Genomic DNA, 22770 nt, shown 5'->3' with positions numbered 1-22770 from the left:
TAGTCCTGGCCCGTGATAACATTTTCACTGATTTTGAAGGGAAGAACCATGAAGTGAGTTTTCCACAAAACTAAATTTATTTAGTTTGAAAGACTATAATTTTAAGTTTGAAAAACATATAATGAATGATGTTGATATTGATCTATGAAACCTCAAAATATGAAAACCACAAGTATATAGTCATGGTTTCCTTTTATTTATTTAAATTTTTTAGTAAGAAGAGTACTCCTTTTTTAAGTGTCAACCAATTTTGTAGACCTCCTGCATGATAATAACGATAATCATAGTATCTTTTGATTTGTGGATCAAGAAAATATATATGTACACAAGGATTTGAGGATTCTTTTAAAATTTTGCTGCAACCCTCCAGTGGTTTGCAGCTGATAAGTTGAAAAACACTAGTGTGGAGGGTTTTAAAATGATATGAATTTCAGTATAATCCTCACCAGCCATGTGACGATGAGCTAGCCACTTAACTTTCCTAAGGAATTTCCAGAGGAATGACATAACCTATCACCACACTGATTTTCTAAGGTGCTGCCACTGTGGCAACAAGATGGCAGACCAAAAGCGGAGTCATAAAAGAACAGTAGGCAGTTTTTCCCTTTACCCCCACTTTCATCTTTTTCCCACTCTAGGAATTCTTCCCTTGTTTAGTAGATTGAGGTCTTCTTAGAATTCCTTATTATGCCAACCACAGAAAACTGGTGACATAGGCCAGAATGAGGAAGAGACAGTAACTGCAATGTCACCATATGTTTTTGTCAAACTTGTTGTATATCAATGGAGGAACAACATCCATGCCTCCTGCATATAAAATTTGTCACTATGGCTAAATTTATCTGTATTTTTAAAAACTCGCCCACACACAGGACACACATTATTATTTAGGACAATGAGAATTGCATTTATGGTCTTCTGAATTTATCCAACTTTTGAGACCAATATGAAAAGGGATATGATTATCTCATTGCAGGAGAATACACCATGTAACTATGTAATTGACTACGAGGTGGTCAGTTATCCACATGGTTCAGGCAGCTACAATGGGCAGAGCACACCTTTTACCCATTCTAGAGAAAAAAAAATGAAATCAAATTTTCTCTGGGAGATCCAAGGCAAGTATAGTTGACACCAACTCCTTGTCAGAATTCTGCTTAATTTATGTTTTTATATGTGTTATTGAGTGAATGACTTCCTCTTCCTCTTCCTTTTCGTTGTTATTCTTTCCCTTCTCCCCCTCTTCCTTAATCTGCTTCTCTTATTATTACTATATATCCTCTGTTCCAGAAACTACCCTTAGAAGTAACAACTGATGTTGGAAACAAACAAAGGAATGTTAATTTTGTTGATTTCATTTCCACTCTATTTCCAATGGAGATAACTGCTGGTAAAAATAAAATACAGACACTGTTGATGTTGTATTAGAGTGGATAATCAGAGAAGGTGCTATCCAGTTCTCTTGGTGATTAAGAGATCTGGATAGTAATTAATGAAAAAAAGCTATTAAAGTAAGATAAAACTTGCTCTAAAGATGGCAGTCATTTTCTTCTTTTATGTGAAATATCATTCTCAGCCATCTCCTTCCATTACTTTAATACCCTCTACATACCCCCTTCCCAAGGAGAAAGGGCATTTACATCAGACGATCCAGGAGAAAATCAGATTGTTTCTAATCTGAAAGGAATTTGTGTACATCTCTTGTTGTGAGGAAACTGTCCAAGATTTTGATCTCATGGGGCTATGCGCATAGATTAAAGGGTTGTTTCCCCAGATGGCAACAAGCACTGCATAAATCATTTCACTAACTCTCTAGCTTCTTGACTCCACACCCAAATGCTAACCCACACTCAGTTTTTCTTCTTTTTGTCCCTTCTTGTTTTGATTTTCTACCTTTTTTCCTTATCTCTCTGTCTTTCCCTCTCTCCTCCATCTCCATCCTCTTGAGACCCAGGGGAGAAGAACAAGAGATATGCATGATGTTGAAAATGGGCTTTTAACTCATAAGGATTTAATGATTTATTTCAAGCAGGGAAGGAACATGATCAAACCTGCATTTCAGACGATCACTATGCCTGCAGTAAGGACAGGAGATTTAGCAGAACTTACTGTCAAATGTGAGCAGTTTAATTCAGAAGTAGAGTTGGCTTGGTATGTAATTAATAGGCATGGAGAGGATTAATGATTTCTAAGTTTCAGGCTTGGACAACAGAGTAGGTAGTGATGTCACCTCCTGTGATGGGGAACAGTAGAGAAAGAAAAGGTTTGCAAGGAAAGATGAATATTAGACTTAAGAAAAAGAAACTGCTGATTGAAAGGCTTAAAATTTGGGGAACCCATCTTAAATATCAGTTTTCTCCACAGTAAAGTTATGGAGGCATATTGGATGAAATTATTTACACAATGCAAACCCTGTAAGCTGTTAGCAAATAATAAAATAACAATTACTGAGTGTTTTCAGTGTGTCAGGCACTGTTCTAAGCACTCTTATTAATATACGTTAAATCATTTAATCTACTTAACAACCCTATGAGGTAGGTACTATTTTCATTCCCCTTTTACAGTCAAGTAAACTGAGGCACATCTAGGTTAAATACTTTGCAAGGACACATAGTTACTAAATGGACAAAAGCAAGCTCATAAACCAGGCATTCTAGCTCCGGAGTCTGTGGTGTTTGCCATTATGTTATTCTAGCTCACAAAGAAATTCATTCCTTTTGCAATTTTCTGTATGCACTTTTTTCTATTTCATCCAAAAGTGACAGGTTTAGGGGGGAAATCAGTTAAATTGAAGATTTAGAGTTTTGGACATTCTGGTTAATTGAGGTTTAGCCTCAGTCAGTTCTAGAAGGGCAGTGCCAAGTTGCAGGGAGCCATGGAGCTATGAATCCACTCTGGAGTCCCTTGTAAACTTGCAAAATACATCTAATCACACAAAAATGCAAGGATTGGCAGAATTTCAAATCCCTGCCCTGCTGAGTTTAAAACCCTGACTGTTGTCAGGTGTGAGCTGCTATTTGTCATAGATTTTTTGGCTTTAGACAGAGGCCTTGACGTTGCAGCCCTGGGCCAGGCCGACCTTCATTGAAGAAAAGCAGCGTTAGACATTTTCCCACTATTAACCCCGCCAACCCTTGCTTGTATCAGAGCCAGGTCAACCTTGTACACATGGCTTTTTGAAAGTTGATTTTGAACTTCTAATTAACCATTCTCTTGAAATGTTGAGACTCTGATTATTGTTTGCTGGAGCACTAATACTAGAATATACCAGAATTAAAAGGAAAACCTGCCATCTGCTTAGAGACTTAACTTGTCTGGATTTTTTTTTTAATTCCAACTACATCTGTAATTATGAGTTTGCCTTCACTCATGTTTCTACTAAGGCAAAACTAATCAAACCAAGAGTCTAAATAAAACTATGCATCTTTCTAGGACTGAAAACTCTTTAAGGACAGAAATGCTTTCTGATTATACTCAGCTGTTAGCACCCAGATGCACTTCACACACATGCAATGCCATCACGGTGTGCTTGAAGGTCAAGTTTGGGGAAGATCATTTGTTAGGTATTTATATATACATTAAACACACACACGCACAAACATAGATTATATATATGTATATGCATATATAAAGTATATATGTATATATAATCTCTAGTCCTCACACAATTCTGCGATGCATAATTAGTTTCCTCATCTTGTTCCTGAATAAATTGAGGCTTAACAAGTTTAGATCACTTGTTGGAAGTCTGTCAACTAATAGCACTAAAACCAACATTTGAACCCTGGTCTGGCTATGCTTTCAAAGCCCACTTTCCTTCTGTTAAAGCATATGACCTTCCTGTTCCCACTTCATTTTACAGATAAGAACAGAGTTCCACCAGACTTCCTGTTCCCAAGTATCCCAGGATAGACACTAGAATAGACCTCTCCTAAATAGCTTCTGCATACGTTAAAACAGACTATTTTAATCCATTAGTGGGCTTCCTAGAACATAAGGGAATATGAGGGAAGAAGAAAACATAAGCTGAAATTTAATAGGGAGCGAGCAGTAAGTAACACAATAAGCAATAAGTAACACAAAATGGGAGAGTATCCCTGGGGCAAATGATGACATCAGTGCTATAACTGCACAAAAAAGCCTAAAGTCTGCATCAAAGTTAGGGATATGAATTTGATAGATACTAAAGAGGTTTTGTCTTCCTCCTCAATTCTGGAGGAAGCAAATACAATTCCTTTCTGGAGGAAGTATCCCTAATTCAGACCCTCTGTATATGCAGAGATCAAATTCAACAAAATACGAGCTCAAGTAAATAAATACATACATATTTAAATAAATGAATAAAATAAAATGCAGGAGGACACAAGCCACTAGGGAAAGTCAGCAGAAAAGAGAAACAGAGAATAATAAACCTTATTTGTGGGGTTAAAATGGTGGAGGGTCATAATTTCAAGTAATGATAATAGATTTAAAATATTCATTTACTTTCACTCCTCCATAAAACTCCACTAAAAATTAAGAGGACCTTTTTCTGTTGTTTTGTTTTGCTTTGTTTTGTTTTGTTTTTAAGACATACACTCATAGGGATGAAGAATGCAAAAGGAAATAATAGGAACCTGGAGAGCAGATGACCATCTGTTACTGTCTTAGCAGACCCGAAAAAAACGAATTATAAACCAGTACTAGCAGGCATATCTCTGCCAGAGAAGGATACATCAGACGCATATAGAGTTGTTGACCCACACACCTAAGACTTTGTATTTTATTTCATTTATTTTAATTTGTCATTTTTTTCTAATTCATTATCCCTTTCCTTTCTTCACTTCTATGTCCCGCTTAAAAACAATAACACTTAAATCCATTTGCCCTTCTACCTTTAATCTGCCTTAAAAATCTTGCCCTTTTACTTTACCAATCTAATGAAATCTCAACCCTGAATATAGTCTACAGGGAACTTTCTCTAACACTGGACGTTAATAAACAGGTTCGCTTGAGATTGTCATGAATCATAGCAATTTGATTTCCTGTAAATTTATGAACACCAAACTCAAGTGGGCCCGTTATAATCCTGCTGTGTTTCTCAGGTCAATTTTCACTGCCTCTCTCAAACTACTTTTTCAAATTTCACTCTCCTCAAACCTCCATCTGTCTCACCTTTGCTGGCAATCTCAGCAATAAACTTTTCTTAGAGTAAACTGCAGCTACCAAACTGCTTTCTTTGAATTGTTCATTCTCATCAACAATTAAACAACCTAAAATCTCTCATCTTAAAAAACAAACTCCAAGAACCTCACTCCTTCCCCAGTTTACCATCCTACTTCTCTCAAACCCTCCAGGAACAAATTCTTGAAAAAGGTTTCTATCTAGTTATCTCCATTTTCACAGCTAGAAATCCCCATTGGAACCACTCTATTCTGGTTGCAATCTCACTGTGGTCACCAGTGGCATTTCTACTGCCAGATTTAAAAAGTGATTTTATTAAACTTTATTTTGAAATAATTTTAAGTTTAGAGAAAACTTGCAAATATAATACACTATAGAATTCTCATATAACCTTCCCCTGGCTTCCCTTAAGTTGACATCTTGCAAAACCATAGCACAATTAGAGAAACTAAGTAATTAATAGTCATACAGTACTGTAAACTATAGACTTCCATTGGATTCTACCAGTTTTTTCACTAATTTCCTTATTCTGTTCCAGAATTCAGTCTATAATCAACACATTGCATTTAGTTGTCATGTCTCAGTCTCCTCTCAACTACAACAGTTCTTCAGTCTTTCTGTGCCTTTTATGACCTTGACACTTTTGAAGAGTACTGGTCAGTTATTTTCAAAAATGTCTCTCAGCTTGGGTTTCTCTAATGTTTCCTCATAATTAGATTGAGGATATGCATTTTTGGCAGGATTACCACAGCAGTGATTCAGTATCGTTCTTAGTGCATCAGATCTGCAGCACATAATGTCAATATGTTTTATTACTGGTAAGGTTAACCTGGATCACTTGATTAAGGCGATCTTCAGTATAAAGTTAGAATATTTCCCTTTGGAATTAATAAATATGTTGGGAAGATACTTTGAGATTATGCAAATATACCGTTTCTCCTCAAACTTTTGCCCATTAATTTTAGCAGCCATCAGTAGATCTTGCCTGCAAAAATTATTACTCTGGTGTTCCAATGCCGATTTTCTATTTTCTTTACTCTGTCTACATCTCTTACTTGGAAGTTATCTGTAATGAGGAACTGTCCTTTCTCTTCCATTTACTAACTTATTCATTATAATATTTATATCAGTATGGACTCATGTATGTTTATTCTATGGGTTATAATCCAGTACTATCATTATTTATTTTGTTGTTGAAATTGTTCAAGCTCTGATTATTCAGAGCTCTTTCAGGCTGGCTCCTATGTCCTTTTGACTTGGCTTCAGACAAATACAGTCTAACATTCCAATCTCCCAAAGTCTTTGAATCCCTTCCTCTTCATTAAACCAAGGTAGGTCTGACGTTTCTAAATCACTTCCTGTGGGCCACCTTTTGGTCCCATGTTTTACCCAACCAAACAAATGAAGTTAGAACCCTTCTTAACTCTTCTAGCTGCAGCATTAAATGCAGAATCTCTGCTTAGTGGGCCCATCATCCTCTACCTAAATGCTTTTCACCCTACATATTCTTTTCTTAAGTATATAATATGGATAAGTTATTTCAACCCTCTTTACTTCAGTTTTCTCAACTGTAAAATAAGGAAAATGAGATTATCTTACAAGGTGGTTTTGAAATTATATGAAATCACATATAGAGCACATTTTCATAGGCATATCATAGGCAATTAATAAATATTTCTTATCATTTTACTTATCGTTGTTTTCGTCACAGACCATAGCTTCATAGTCACCTCTACGTGAATAACTCCAAAATTTCTATCTTCAGCTCAGACCGCAGACCTGAGTTCCAGATGTTTCCTAAACTTCTAGCTCGGCATCTTCCCCTAGATGTCACAAAGACACATCTAGTCAACATGCCCAAAGCCAGTCATTATTTTTGCCCCAAACCTCAACCTCTTCTAGGTTTATTGGTCCAAGTCAATGGCGCCACTATCCTTCCAGTTTTGATAGAGAGGAATCTGGGAGTTATCCTTCTTGTTGTTCTTTCCATTTCTGTCTACATCCAATCCATTACCCCATCCTGTTTGTTGTACTCCTTAAACATTTCATTTATCCAACCAATTATTTCTGTTCCCATGGCCACTGTCCCAAATCAGGCTTCCATCATCTTTCTACTGTACCATTTCTATATGCTACAAAGTGGTCTCCCACATCCAATTTTGGTTTCTCTATTTTTGTTTCTCTAACGTGCTGCCAGAGTGATCTTTTACAAAATAAGGCATATTCGTCTCTCTACCTCCTTGCTTTGAACCAGAGGTCAGCAAATTTTTTTCTGTACAATGCTAGACAGTGATTATATGAGGCTTTGTGTTTCAACTGCCTAACTCTTCCATTGTAGCAAGGAAGCGGCCATAGCCAGTGTGTAATGAACATGGCTGTGTTCAATGAAACTTTATTTACAAAAAAAGGGTGTGGGACCAATTTGGTTTCTGAAAAAGGAAAAATCTGAAACAAGTGGTTTCTGGATGGGATATTAAAATACCAGACATCAACCAAAACACCAATTGTAAAGGACACCTAAATTTCTGGCCTGGGAGATGGAGGGAGAAATATTCAACGTTTCTGCCACCTGATGCACCAAACAGGTATGCTGTAGCCACAGCTTGTGACATGCATGAAGCCACCAAGCTGTCAGAAGGTGGGGTTGGGAGGAACATGGGGAATCAGAGGTTAGGAATGGATAAAATGTGTTCAAGAAATAGAGAGGGAGCAGAATTTAGTGCTCAATTGTTGTTTCCCAAGAAAGCTGATAATGAACATGTAACTTTGCACAAAATGTTTATCAGTATTGATCTTTCGTCATGGGGATATAGTGATATCATGAGTGACATGAACACTGAAGACACAATGATGTTGAATCAGTAGTAGTATCTACTTTAAAATGTAGTCATTATTAAAAACAAAACAAAAATAAAAACTAAGGCCACAGGGGACAATTTGACGAGTGCAGTTGCAGAAGGTGCATTTAGGTATTACTTATGAAGCATGGATTTTTATTTAGATAAAATGACTATGCATTTAGTTTTTATTTTAATTTTTTAATGAGTTTTCAATTTCAAGCATTTTTTTTTCTTCCAGCTCCAAAGTGAGGTAATAGTTGTTATTTGTTGACTCCGCTAGAAGAATATCTTGGTTAAAGATGCAGTGTCCTTAGGATGCTACAAACAGAAAAGTCAGTTAATTCAAATGATGGTTTGATATTTTTCATTCAATTCATGGAATTAAAGTTTTTGGAAATAAATCTGCCAAAAATAAAACTTAGGGCATTACTATGAATGATGTTATAAATTACAGTGAAAATCTAACACTGACAATACAATCTTGATTTCATATTAATATGAAAATTTAAATTTTGCTGGAGCATAGCTTAATCTTAAAGAACACAAATGCATTTGACATTGATTACATAGTACCAAATTCCTTAACTTTTTATAAATAATAAAATATAATTATAAATTTAATAAAAATTTTGAAATCCCTAAAAACAAAACCCAATAAGCTTGATATTCTATCAATGAAAGTTTATGGTGTTGTTCTCAAAATTTTGAATAATTTTTTATAAACACAGGGTAAAATACAATTAAATACAAAGTTCTTGAAATACAACCGATATTGATGACAAAGAAACACGTTCGGCATGGCAGTACTAAATTTCTCTCTTTGCTGCCCATTATCAACCATACTTTAGAAATGTTTGAAATGACTATTCTGCAATAATATTGAACTATTTTGTAAGTGAGTTTTCTGAACTTTGATTACATTTTTCTAATCAGTTAGAATTCGCTAATCAAAATATTCAATAAATGGACCTCTGAACCCACATATGAAGGAATAACTACTATAGGAATTGCCTGATGATCAGAAATAAAAGTAAACTAGGAAAAACAGACATATGAAACTTTTTAAAATTTATTGTATTGATGTATAGTTGATTTACAATGTTGTGTTAATTTCTGCTCTACAGCAAAGTGATTCAGTTATACACATATAGACATTATTTTTCATATTCCTTTCTATTGTGGTTTATCACAGGCTATTGAATATAGTTCCCTCTGCTATACAGTAGGACCTTGTAGTTTATCCATTCTATATATAATAGTTTGCATCTGCTAATCCCAAACTCCCAATCCATTCCTCCCCCCACCACCCTTGGCAACCATAAGTCTCTTCTCTATATCTGTGAGTCTGTTTCCGTTTCATAGATAAGTTCATTTGTGTCATATTTTAGATTCCACATATAAGTGATATCATATGGGATTTGTCTTTCTCTTTCTGACTTAACCTCAGTTAGTATAATAATCTCTTGGTCCATCCATGTTGCTGAAAATGGCATTATTTCATTCTTTTTTATGGTTGATTAGTATTCCATTATATATATGTATCACATCTGCTTTATCCATTCATCTGTTGATGGACATTTAGGTTGTTTTCACGTCTTGGCTATTGTGAATAGTGCTGCTATGAACATAGGGGTGCATGTTTCTTTTTAAATTATAGCTTTGTTGGAATGTATGCCCAGGAGTGGGATTGCTGGATCACATGGCAACTCTAGTTTTTTGAGGAACCTTCATACTGTTTTCCATAGTGGCTGCACCAGTTTACATTCCCACCAACAATGTAGGAGTGTGGAACTCTGTTTTTGGACACCGGACAGCAGGCATTGAAGGCCTGTGATCCTAGCAGGAAACAAACAAGGAAAGAGAAACAAAATGATTCCTACAATTGCTGGAGCTTACTGATAAGAGGCAAGTTCCAGGCTGCAGCATAGTGAGAGAGAATTCAAAGAGTGTAGTGGTTTTTCTGAGTAGAAAATGAAGTGATCAGAGTTTGGGGGGATTGAAGTGACTAGAATTTGTGAGGCAGAATACTTGCGATAAAGTTGCTGCACAAAGAAAGAGCTCTGGGTATCTGTACAAGAGTTTCCTTAAACCACTGTCTTACTTACATTTCCATACATGAGGTGAAACTCCACTAGGTTGGGGAACTAACCAGTGGAAAACAGCAGGTTAAACAATTCAAGGAGTTCAAACAGAACTGGGAATAGTTTGCATTCCCACTAGCCAGAGTGGAAAGACCTTGTAATATACAAGGCATCATGTAGAGATATCAAAATGGTTTCATCTTAGTTATAGGGCTAAATTAACTTTATACTAAAGCCTGCTCTGGAGTTAGTTTAACAAAGAATACAAGCATCCTCTAAAAGTTCATACTGATTGCAAGCAATTTAACTGCATGCCCAAAGTCCAGTGCTTTAAAAGAACACAGCAAAATTCAACAACCAAAAATGTTCAAATTAACAATGTCAAGCATCCAAATGAAAATTACCAGGCATACAATGAAGTAGGAAACTATGACCTAGAACCAGAAGACAAGTCAGTTAACAGAAACTGACTCAGTAATGCAAGGTATGATGAAATTAACAGATGAGAATGTTACTTCCAATGTAAACAGGAAAGTGCAAACATAATGCAGAGAAAAATGAAAAACAGAACATGTAAATGGAAGTTTTAGAGATAGAAATAAAATATTTGATATTAAAAAATTCTGCAACCTAAAAGGATTAATGGCAGATTATAAACTACAGAAGACAAAAGAAAAAAAACAAAAACAGTGAAGTTGAAGAACAGAAACTATCCAAAGTGAAGAATAGAGAGGAAAATACTTTTAAAAAGTATATCAGTTATATATTGGACAACATCAGTCAGTTCAACATACCTATAAGTGGAGTCTCACAAAAGGGGGGAATATTTGAAGAAATAATGGGAAAATGTTTCATAAATTTGCTGAAAACTACAGATCCACAGATCCAAGAAATTCAGTCAATCACCAGCAGAATAAATATGAATAAAATCACACTGAGGAACATCAAAGAAACCAGACAAAAGGAAAAGCATATTACATTCAAAGAAACAAAGATAGAGATGATAAGATAAAAAAATGATCAGATACAGAAATTTTTTGTTTTGGCCGCATAGCGCAGGATCTTAGTTCCGTGACCAGGGATCGAACCTGTGCCCCCTGCAGTGGAAGTGTGGAGTCCTAACCACGGGACCACCAGGGAATGCCAATAAAGAAATCTTTTGAATCTCAAAAGTATTATGTTAAGTGAAAGATATTAAAGACTACAGAGTATATGGTTCCATTTCTATGAAATTCTAGAAAAGGCAAAAGTTGTGCTGTGGCAGAATTTTAGTGGTTGTCAGGGGCTAAGAAGGAGGGTAAGAAATTAACTCCAAAGGGCCAAAAGTAACTTTTTGGGTTGAAGAAAGTATTACATATTTTGATTGTTTTAGTGGTTATCATAACCTGCCCTTAAAGTTGGTAAATTTTATTGACTGTATACACTATACCTCAATGAAGCTGATAAAAAAATAGTCATGAAATGAAGCAAAAATATAACCTTTGGAACTTTTAAAGGACTGCAATTACAGGAAATAGTATTTGCAAAAAGGAAAACATTTAAATTGATCCCTATAAAAGCAAAGGAATAAATGAACAAACTGAAGGATAAGAACTCAAACTATGTACAAGATTTGATTTTGAAAATCTGTAACTAGGCTTTCAAAGATGTATATTTGTTGATAGAATCATTGATAAAACTATTCTTAGCTGGATAAATTTATATTCTGTTCTGGAATGTAATGAAATTTAAGAAGTCATATGATTTTGCAGCATCTAAATTTGGTAAATAAAATTTGAAGTTATAAAGAGAGAAAACTTTTTAAATAAGTTCAGCTTACATAAAATATTTGCCAAAGGTACTCTGAAAGGAGGAACAAGACAGTAGTCATGAAAATATTTGGTATGAAATACTCATTTCAATATTTTGAAAATTGGAAGAGAAAGTATTTCACATTTAGCAGATATTGCTCTGAGCTTACCAGATAGCACTGCACTTGTAGAGACAGTATTTGTCAACCAAAAATATTATAGTCTCTCAAGAAGAGTAAATTAAAGACGCCACAATTTAAAATTTATTAACTCTAAAATTCTGCTTTGAAGAAGATTTCAGGCAATTTTATGAAAGAGTCTAAAATATTCAGACCACGTTGAAACAAAAAATACCGGTGATACTCTGTCAGTGAGATATATGACCACAAAACTGATTAACACATGAACGTTTACCAAAAATCATAATACTGTTTGTCATTTTCTAATGTTTAGATAATATTTTGAAAGTTGGTTACTATGCTTTGGCATACATGAATTGTGCTATTTCTATATTTTAGAATGAATAATAATTAGTTGTGACATTTTTTTAATAGTACTATTTTATAGGCCCACTGATATAACTTGTCGACTAATAAGTAAATAGTTCTATAACATATAATTTTTAGCCCCATTTTAGCCTCAAAATTGCCCCAACATGAATGAAAAATTACCTGATCACTCTATTTATATACCAGTTTCCAATATATCTTTATTTTTGCATATATACAGTGCTTAGGATCCCAAGAAAGTTCTCCATTTAGCTAAGAAATGCATCCTTTTTAAAAATTTATTTATTTATTTATTTATTTATTTATTTTTGGTTGTGTTGGGTCTTCGTTGCTGCACACAGGATTTCTCTAGTTGCAGTGAGTGGGGGCTACTCTTTGTTGCGGTGTGTGGGCTTCTCATTGCGGTGGCTTCTCTTGTTGCAGAGCACGGGCCCTAGGCGTGCAGGCTTCAGTAGTTGTGGCTCGCGGGCTCAGTAGTTGTGGCGCACGGGCTTAGTTGCTCTGCGGCATGTGGGATCTTCTGGGACCAGGGCTCGAACCCGTGTCCCCTGCATTGGCAGGCGGATTCTTAACCACTGTGCCACCAGGGAAGCTCCAGAAATACATCTTAATGAACCTGAAAGACAGAGACCACATTGTGGAACTCCTGGGCTGCCAGTGGGAGCATTTACTCCTCTCTGAGGATTTAGTATTCTGAAATGGGAGCAAAATTACCAGACTTTTGTTTTAGAAGGACTCTCATAGCAATGTGGGTGATAGATTGCATGAGAATAGACAGGAAGAATGCAGAAAAGAATTTCTCTTTAAAAAGAGCTAACAAGCTCTGAGCTCTGGAGAATCCATGAACCTAGGCCCCTTGTAAGTCCCACAGGTGTTAATAATCTCTAAGGTTGAAGGGATAGGAAGAGGTTTTGGTCAGCGCCAGCTTCTTTTCCTATGGGAACATGGTACATAATGACAAAAGAGGACATCATTCAAGCGGCAAGAACAAATTTGAGAAGTGACTCCAAGGCTCCCAATGATGATGGAAGGGGGAGGGTGTGGCGTCGGGAGCTTTTCAGAGTCTCAAAGGGCTTTGGTTGGGAAAACGTTTGGTGGATAGGTTATTTCTAACACAGACCTTCATGTGTCAACAAGTACATCTTTTTCCAAATTGATCATTATCAAGAAAAACCTGGTTTATGCTGAAGTCTGATTACACAGTACCTGCAAGATGTCCTTTCATGGCTCCTATCTGACCCAGCGACACTCCATCTGTGTCCCCCACCTCTAACTCTTGACTGTCTGCATTCCGTTATCTAGTTTTTACCTTTATTTTAGATTCATTCTTTGCTTTACCTCTACAGGACAAAACACAAACGCAGAACAATGAAAGCCAAATAATTCCCCCCCAAAAGTGCTGAGAAGTGGGAAGATTTACGCAATGGGAAAAATGAATAAAGACAGAGGATATGATCAAAGAGGAGAGTGTGTGTGTCCAGTTTTAATGGAAAACCCCTCTCTTCTGCCAGTTTTATTGCCTTAGGAGAGCAACACAGTGGTGGCTGGTTACTAGTATTCTACTTTATGAATAGCAGCTCCTGAAAACTCTGGCAGTAAACCTTACTTCATTTGTCTAACTTGCTGATGGGGCTATTATTCTCATGCCAACAGATAGGATTTTTCTTGCACATATGTTTCTGTAGGGAAAAAAAAAAATACCCATCACATGAAAATATAACCCATAAATTGTAGGGTTTGAATTGGCTGCATACTGCACAGTCTTGCTATACCTACTTCCATTTTAATTATTCTTCTTTAAAAATAGAGATAGTGGCCTATAAATGCATTATTAATGTAGAATATTTCCCTTGTTTTTATAGGCTTTGCTAAAAGCCATGTTGAATGTAAAGTTTTGGGTTATTTCTGAGTGAAGAACCTCATACATTTGGATAAAAGCCAACTTCTAACATTTAATCTTAACTTAGCAGGATATTTTATACACATTAAATTTTATTGAAAAGGTCTCAGCTGTTTAAAATCTGTCTCACTACTCATATGCATAAAGGCTAAACTTGGAAGAATCATTGTCAGTCATTCTGCTGAATGATTCTTATTAATGATTGTCCTTCTGTCCTGATTGTGTTTGAGGAGTAAAGATGTTTCTTGAGGAAGAAGTACAATTCTTGAAAATTGAAGCTCTTGGCTATTCTAGATGTGCCATATTATCTAAAAGTAAGTTGTCCGCTGACCTCTTCAAGGGTTCCTAGGCTCACAGAAAACTAAAATTTTCTGCCATAACAAATTTATTCTAATATCCAAGAGTGATATATGAGATCAGAAGAATCACAATCATTGAGAATTAGAGCAGGAAGAGACCTTTCCTTATCATCAATCCCACCACTGTCATTTTATAAATGTGGACACTGTGCTCCAGAGTGATCCAAATGATTTCTCTGGGACTAGTATGGGGCCCCAATTTATAAATCTCGACTCTCAGGGCTCCCTTTAGAGCCCGAAATACTCAGAGAAAAATTTTGCACGGGTAGCTTGGTCAAAAGATATTCTGGTGACTCTGGGCAACTCTTGGCTGTAATTGCGTGAAACGGGCCTCTGATTCTCTTCTCAGTTAGGTACCTGGTTTAAAGAAAATGATCCATGTGGACTGTAGGACCTCTAGCGATACAAGTCTGTGATGGACAACCCTACAGGCTTCAGAAACTTGGGGTAGGCTCCACAGGTTCAAAGAGCACTGTGCCTAATGGTGCCTTCAGCTAGGTGGTGAGAAACACATCACTTTAAAAAGGGATACTCTTTAGTGAGCACTTGTCTCCAGTTTCATGATAGCTTCATCAGTGAAGCAACGAGGTACTTGCAATAGACTATGAGAAATGAAAGTAATGAGAAGTGAAGAGTAGAAAGAACTAGTCTCAACATGGTTGTCTCACTAGGTGCAATAAACCCATGCCATAAAGTCAGTAAAAGGTAGATCAACTGAGTCACATATGTAAGGAGCAAGGGTAATTTGTTGTTACCAAAGACGATTTCTTTGGTAAAGGGAAGAATATATATATAATTGTTTTGCCACGTGCATAATTCTTTTAAGTTGAGATTTTCCTATATTGAGTCTGTTTTTGTATTTTTAGGGGTAGTGGGAGGGTGGTAGAGAAGGACTCAATAAAGGAGGACAGCTGATTACAGAGGAAGAAACATTCTGGGAGTCAAGCAGTCCTGGGTGAGGATTTCAGCTCCTCTGCTTTTTAGCCATGTGACCTTAGAGAAAAATTACCTAACAATGCCTACATAGTTGTCATGAGGAGTAAATAAAATTATAAATGTGAAAATACCTAGCACAGTCCTTGGCACATATTGGGAGCTCAGTAACACGAGTTTCTCTTTCCTGTAATTTGTAACATAATTTAACCCAAAAAACCACCTGTTGTTTATTTGTCAGAGGCCTGATATTAGTCACTCTAGAGAAAAAGGAAATGATGACTTCCAGAATCACCTGCTTTGTGAATATCACGTGCTAAAATAACGATTAATAATAATACTTTGTGAAACTCATTACATCTGAATGCACTTATAGATAGAATATGACATTTCCAACTTGGGTAAGATGATAATGACATTATGATATAGAGAAATTAGGGTCTTGGAATGGCACTGTCAATTCAGAGTTATCTTTCAAAGTTGAGAGAGGTAGGAGGCTATTAAAGAATAAGACAAGACGCATTTCCATTGCTCACCTCCTAAACCTCTCTTTAGTCCATCTCTTCATTTCTATTCTGTCACTTTTAGTTTAGACGTCATCATTTCCTGCCTGGATTTTTGCCAGGAGGTGAAATTGGTTTTCTTGCCACCACTCTCACCACCTGCTAATCCATCATCCATAACCTCTCCAGAAGGATCTTTGAAAAATTTAAACCTGATTCTCTGCCTCTTCTGTTTAAAATGGCCCCTCATCACCCACAGGTTGAAGGCCAAGATCACTGGCATGTTATTCAAGATTGTGTGTTAATTAGCCCATGCCTACACCATAGCAGTCTCTTGCATTACATTCCATACTGCCTACATTCCACTTGTGTCTAGCAGTGGACTTTGTACCCCAGTGAACAACAGAGACTTGAGTATCTGCACATTTGTGTGCATTATTTCCTCTTCTGGGGATACCTCATCACCACCATCTTCCTCTGTTTCAGCTTGACTAACTTCTGATGGTCTTTCAAATACTTGGTCAGGTGTTATTTTTTCTGGCAAGTGTTCTCTTGCCTTCTTGGCATCAAAAGTATATGTTCTTCTTATTTCCTCTTAGGATCACATGGGCCTTTTCCATACAGAATTGTCATTGTTTGTTAACTAAAAGGGCTTTCTCAACTAGACCATGAATTTCTTGGTGTCAGGGAAGCATCTTTGTGTCCTCAACATCTGGCACAGCCTTAGCTTTCAAAAAATGTTACTTTGTGGGTTCATTCAGTTAGAACTGGTATCATTTGGTCCAAATTAAAAGCTTTATGATTCTGACTTTGGTCAGACTAGGTGATCACAGCAAGTAAAGTAGTAGTAGTAGACAACTATGCCAGAAGGTTCTGTCGACATGGGGAGTGGATGGGAGACTGGGTCTCCTCCCCTAACATGACATGACATCTATTCCTTTGTGAAGCAGTAAGATAAGGAGAGGCCAATCACAAAATGGTAGTTATAGCTGGAAGGAATTTGAGGCCATCCCACTGTTTTTGAGAAGCAGAAATAAAGTGCCAAAGAGCCCTGCCAGCATAGGATGGTTAGTGGCAGAGCTGGGTCTGGAACTGAGTTATCTTACTCCCCAGTCCAGTATTCACCCATTTGTCTTTTCTACTCTAGCATAACTTTATTTTATTTTAATTTGGGGGGGGGGGGTGGGTGGAAGTAAGCTACTTTGCATGCCAGCTTCCCTCTTAACTGGTCAGGCTGCCGAGATACTGCTTACCTGGTGAGTCATGTCAGCACCTAGGGAGACTCTCCTGCTTTGATATGGGGCTATTCAACGCTTCACAAAAAAAAAATAGCTTAGGGGCTGCAAAAAGGCTGTTGACTCTGCTCTTTCTTATTTATCCCACTGGCATGTTCTCATGAAATTACCTCCTATTTTCCTCTCATTCTCCTTCCCTGCCTCAAAAAAAGAAACATCCGTATAACTTATGGAAGGGCTCCAACATCAGCCAATGCATATATTAAAGTTTTAAATCAATTATTGTTCTAGTACACACCCTGGGGTTGAGAAAGAAAGAACATCCAGGACTAACAAACCTGATTGTTCTGGCAAAGTTGCCATTCGATTCATGCTGGCATTTCTGGGCTTTTCTTTTCCTTTAATATTCCAACCTCATTTAAAAAAAAAAAAAAAGTTAATGGCTCAAGTAGCAATTTTTAACATTACTGTTTCATTCAGTTTCTCCATAAGACTTCTACCTCCCAGTCTCTTGAGGATTACCCAGAGGGCATGATGCCCAGAGTTTGCTTACTTAGTTGCAGAGACAGCTGTCAGTCTGATAGTGAGTTCATTAGACTGTGGATTATTCCTCACTTTATTAACTTCTGAGCAAGGGAGAGACTCAGGCTTGGGAATATGAGCACTTCACAACTTGGCATTCCAGATTGAGAAAAACACTTAATCATAACAGTTAAGAAATTAAATTACAACTGCGTATAACATTGTGAATTTTCACCTAACAACTACTCTGAGTTGGACCTATACAAGTTTCTGATTAACACCGTTGAACTAAAATTCCTATAACATATGATGCATGGGTCTTTGTGTTTTTTAGGCAAGTACTGGAAGTCGGTAAGGACGGTGAGTGTGCCGAGGGGCTGCGCTCTGGCTGGGGCGCAGTTGCAAGAGGAGACAGAGACCGTTTCTGCCCTGGCCTCCCTGACGGTGGATGTGGAACAGCCCTTTGCTCGAGAAGACAACAGGTATGAATCCTACATGGGGGGAATCATCAGGGTCAGTAACATCCAGGCTCATCATTAGCGTTTGTGAGCCTCTCTCTAGGCTCTCCTTCTCCTGTCTCCTCCACTTCCACTTCTCCGAAGCCACAGATGCCACAGCACATGCTGTCGGCTGTCAGGAATTCATGTGTTTCATTCTTGATGAGAAACACAGAGGTGGAGCATGTGTTTACAGTTCACAGAGAAATAGAGTGATGAGATAGATGGTCCTCGTTGGATAATTTAGTGCAGATCATTATGGAAAAAGCTTCTTGTGGGCTTAACTTCTTTCCTTAGTTATCTCTATTTTTCAAGATGTTCTTTCTCTTTCTCTCATCATTTCGAAGTTACTGATATAACAAAGGGGAAAAAGGAGAGCAGAAGCTGGAGGTATGGCTTGTCAGTTGGGTAGCCTTATATGACTGTCCGTGAGGTACAACTACTGGATAAAGATGAAAGTTACCTTCCAAGGAGATAGGAGTGTGTATAAAGGAATGTGTGGACCGGGGTCTGATTTTATTTTACTTTAGGATAAGAAGGAGTTGATTTTAATTAGTCTTCATATGAATAGCTTTCAGGAAAAAAAAACATAAAGATAACCTAAGATTGAGTTTGCTGCTTCTCCTTTTAAGAAATGTTTGTCAGTTTGTACATTTTGGTGTTCAACAGACAGTGCTACATGCAGGATTTCTTTTAAGTTTACTGTGACCGAAACCACCCCAAATGTACAGACAGTAACATTGGTGCTCTCTGTGGATGACTTCAAAGTCAGTCACATTTCTTCAATTTAAAAATGAATAGGTGAGCTTTCACTAAAGCTCTGCCAGCTTGCACTTTTAAATTGCTTCTGAGAATGAAATCGAACTCCCTCCGTTAATAACATCACCATTAATTACACAGATCCTGCTATTAGTACATAGGTTGGCAATTTTCCCAAGAATGCACAAATTTGAACAGTTTTAACTTTTCTTGCTTTTACTGGGTATTCAGAGTTTAATGGATTTAACATCTTGCTTTGGTCAAGAGCAGGAGATACCTTGAATAAGAGATTTCATTTTTATGCAATTGCTTTTTCTTACTATAACCACTTAAAAAGAAGATTACCAGTAGGAAAAAAAAAAAAAGTTGTACAATATTGTATTAAAAGACATCTTCATATGGGCATCTGGAGCATAAGGGTAAACTTATTTTACATCTTTGACAATATGAACTAACCCCCTGCTGTTCCCAGCTAAGAACCAAACCAAGTTCATAATCCAAAGGTGTTGCAGTTATTCCCAAGGCCAAATACAGTTAGTTGTCTGTCATTTGAGGGCTGTAAAACTAAGGAAACTAACATCTGTTAGTGCTGGATATAAAAGGAGCGTAGCTATTCTTTAGAATTCATTTAGTATAGAGAAATGAAACTAAATTCCAGCCCGAGTGAAATGAATTGTAAGTAACTTTTCCCATTAAATTGCAGGGCTTAGAATAATAAAGAATAATAAGTCCTGTTGTGAGCCCCACATAACATAAAAATCTCAGCGCTTTGGCAGGAATTGGCTCTATAAGCATGCTTGTTTATCCTCAGGTACATAGTGTGCTTGACTCCTGATAATCTATAGGGACTTGACCCCGGCTTCAGTTCACAGTGATTTTTAAGCTTCATCTGATGGCAGAGAAAGAATGGGAATGTTTTGATGTACAGGGAAACAGAGTTGAAGCTTGTGGCCTGGATTCATGTTTCTTTATCAGTTTTAGACAGATTGTGTCTATTTTGATTGATTTTTCTTATGGGAAGGAAAATGGTTTTGCTTGAAATATTTTCTGTGGCTTTGAACTCACTTTTTCAGCAGAGGAAAAGAAAAATTCTTCTAGAACTGGCTTTTGCATTTCTATTGAACCATGCATGAATTTCATCATAGAGAGTCAGACAGGGAGAACCCTTAAAAGCCACAGAGCATTTATTCTTTTCAGGGGAATGCTATCAGAATTGTCCCCCTACTCAGTACAGGAAAGATGGCTTTCACAATGAGGTAAAGAGGTAGAAATGTTCTTAGGCCTTTGTTATGAATGCAATGTTATAAGTACACAGGAAATTGAAAAATTAGAAAAATCAGAGAACTAAATGGATGGAAAAGGGTGAAGGCAAGATTCTTTTTATAGGAAATTCTTGCCAGTTATTTTGGAGAATATATTGGTGTTTGGAGTGAGATGACTCATTTTGTACTAAGATTTTGGGTAAAGCAGCTCTTTTCCTGGCCAACTCATATCTGACTCATTTACCACTAGTGAATAAGGGATAAAATGCTCCTGGCTAAGAACCATTGTAAGTATTTTTTGTTCATTTTTTTTGGGGGGGTGTGAGGGAGATGACAACACAGTGCAAATAGTCATTTCATTTTTATAACTCACTGATGGGCCATGAAGGATAAATTATTAGAAAAAGTCTCAGGATTCATTTTGGGGATGATTGACTGAAGTACAGTTTTCAAAACATAATTTTCAGGTGGCAGAGGAGTTAAGCAGGAACAAAATGACTGGTGGGTCAGTAAAAAAAACAACAAAACAAAAATAAAGGACAAAAAACTAAGTGGGGTCAAGTTATATGTTAAAAAAAAATTAAATAGATAGATAGGACTAGTCACATATAGCATATTGTTTAGAAGACAGAACTGTGATCTTAGTTTCTTTCTTGATTGTCAGGAGACTGTACCTTTAAAAGATTATAGTTTGCATTGTTCAGATATCTATTTCAAATGCTTCTACTTTGAAAAGGTCAGTTCAATATTGAGGTTTATTCTTGGATACCAGTTCGGGCTCTGCTGAAAATCAAGAAAAAGTTTTCTCTGGCAATCAAGACTTTAGAATGATCAACTCTTAAGTTACTGGGAGCATATTTACACTCTAGAATTTCTGACGACTCTCTCATTTTTCAATCAAAACAAAAACTGAAAGTTAGGTTTTCAAGTGTCAGTTTATTGATTATAGTGTGAGTCACATTAGATTTTCTTTAATACAAGAGGATCTGGTCGTTTCTGAATCATTTCATCTTCAACTTTTGTCAACTTTTCTCATGAATGAGATGGTTTCAGTCATTATATGACACAGAAGCATGAGAAAAATATATGATTCTGAATCTGGCTATTTTTTTAATTAATTTCTATTGGAGTATGGTTGCTTTACAATGTTGTGTTAGCCTCCACTGCACAACAAAATCAATCAGCCATACACACATAGATATCCCCTCCCTTTTGAACTGCCCTCCCATTTAGGTTACCACAGTGCATTAGGTAGAGTTCCCTGTGCTGTACAGTATATTCCCATTGGCTATTTTGTTTTTTGAATAACTGTCTTATTCATGAATATTTTTTAAAAGTATAATAAGCTAGAAAATCCCAAGTATCATCTGCCTTAGCTTTGAATGGTCTATCAGTAGTGCCAAGGACATTGATAACCCCATTTTCCTGTGTCTGGAGATTTATATAGAAATATAGACCACTCTTAAATACACATTCGCGTCTAATAGAAATACAGCTTTGTTTTCCATGCTTTAGGATTGTCTCTCCAAGGCTTCTGGAAGCTAAATGTTGCACTGATTATTCAGGTCTCTGATTTTTCTCTCTGATACCGTTATTGTGAGCACCTGTTTATCTAAACAGGCAAACATTCCAATATAAATTTTATTCTTAATTTTCATCCAGTGTCAACAATATCTTAGTTGAAAAGTGGACTGAGATTTGGGAACTCCTGTTAAAAGAAAGGAGCTCCTTTATCTTCTTTTCCTCTTCCTCCTGGGACCATCATTTTATCCCTGTGTTCAGTGCCTAACATGTGGTCTTGGGGCATGTGTGACCTCTTAGTATGTTTGTTAGGGATTAAATCCAGTGCCCGATGTATTTCAGGGTTCCCTTCTGAATTGTTTACAAACAAGTGTTTAATTGGAAAAAAGAAACACAATGCACTAGAAGCATAAGTAAAATGAGATGCACGGTAACTTTAGCTTCCCATCATCCTCATCTTCATCTCAACTCCTTCAGTCCTGTCTTCTTACCACTACAGAGGAAGAGGAGGTTGTGACTCTGGAATCAGCTTCCCTAGGTTCAGATTCCATCTCCATCTTAATAATTGTTGATCAGTGGCAAGTTACTTATCTCTCTGGGCTTTACTTTCTTTGTCTTTAAAATGAAGGGAAAATTTCAGAGGGTTTTGAGGCTGAAATAATACATGTTAAGAACTTAACACAACACTTGACACAGGGTAAGTACTCAATATTAAGGTTGACTTTTGTTATTTTTTTCTTTTTCCTGCTTCCTCAGTTTGCTCTATTCTTTCCCTCCCTTAATACATTGTTCATCATCCAGGGATCTATAATATTAGAAATAGAGAGGCTGTACCTGGGCATCTATATGTTTAACTGTTCATAGGTTAAATCAATAGTATAGTCATTAAAAATAAG

General features: G+C 36.7%; 1 protein-coding gene across 1 annotated transcript in view; it reads left to right on the top strand.

Annotated features, from left to right (window-relative positions):
* HDAC9 (histone deacetylase 9) overlaps positions 1-22770 on the top strand; it is a 1013429-nt gene that overhangs the window by 968784 nt on the left and 21875 nt on the right. The window contains exon 26 of the mRNA XM_061198513.1: positions 18170-18317. Coding sequence (XP_061054496.1) covers positions 18170-18317 — 148 coding nt within the window. The remainder of the gene's footprint in view (positions 1-18169; positions 18318-22770) is intronic.

Source organism: Eubalaena glacialis, chromosome 8 (assembly GCF_028564815.1).
Source record: "Eubalaena glacialis isolate mEubGla1 chromosome 8, mEubGla1.1.hap2.+ XY, whole genome shotgun sequence".
In the NCBI taxonomy this organism is placed as follows: Eukaryota; Metazoa; Chordata; class Mammalia; order Artiodactyla; family Balaenidae; genus Eubalaena; species Eubalaena glacialis.
Note: the sequence above shows the minus strand (reverse complement) of the source record. Positions and strands in the feature narration are given on the sequence as shown.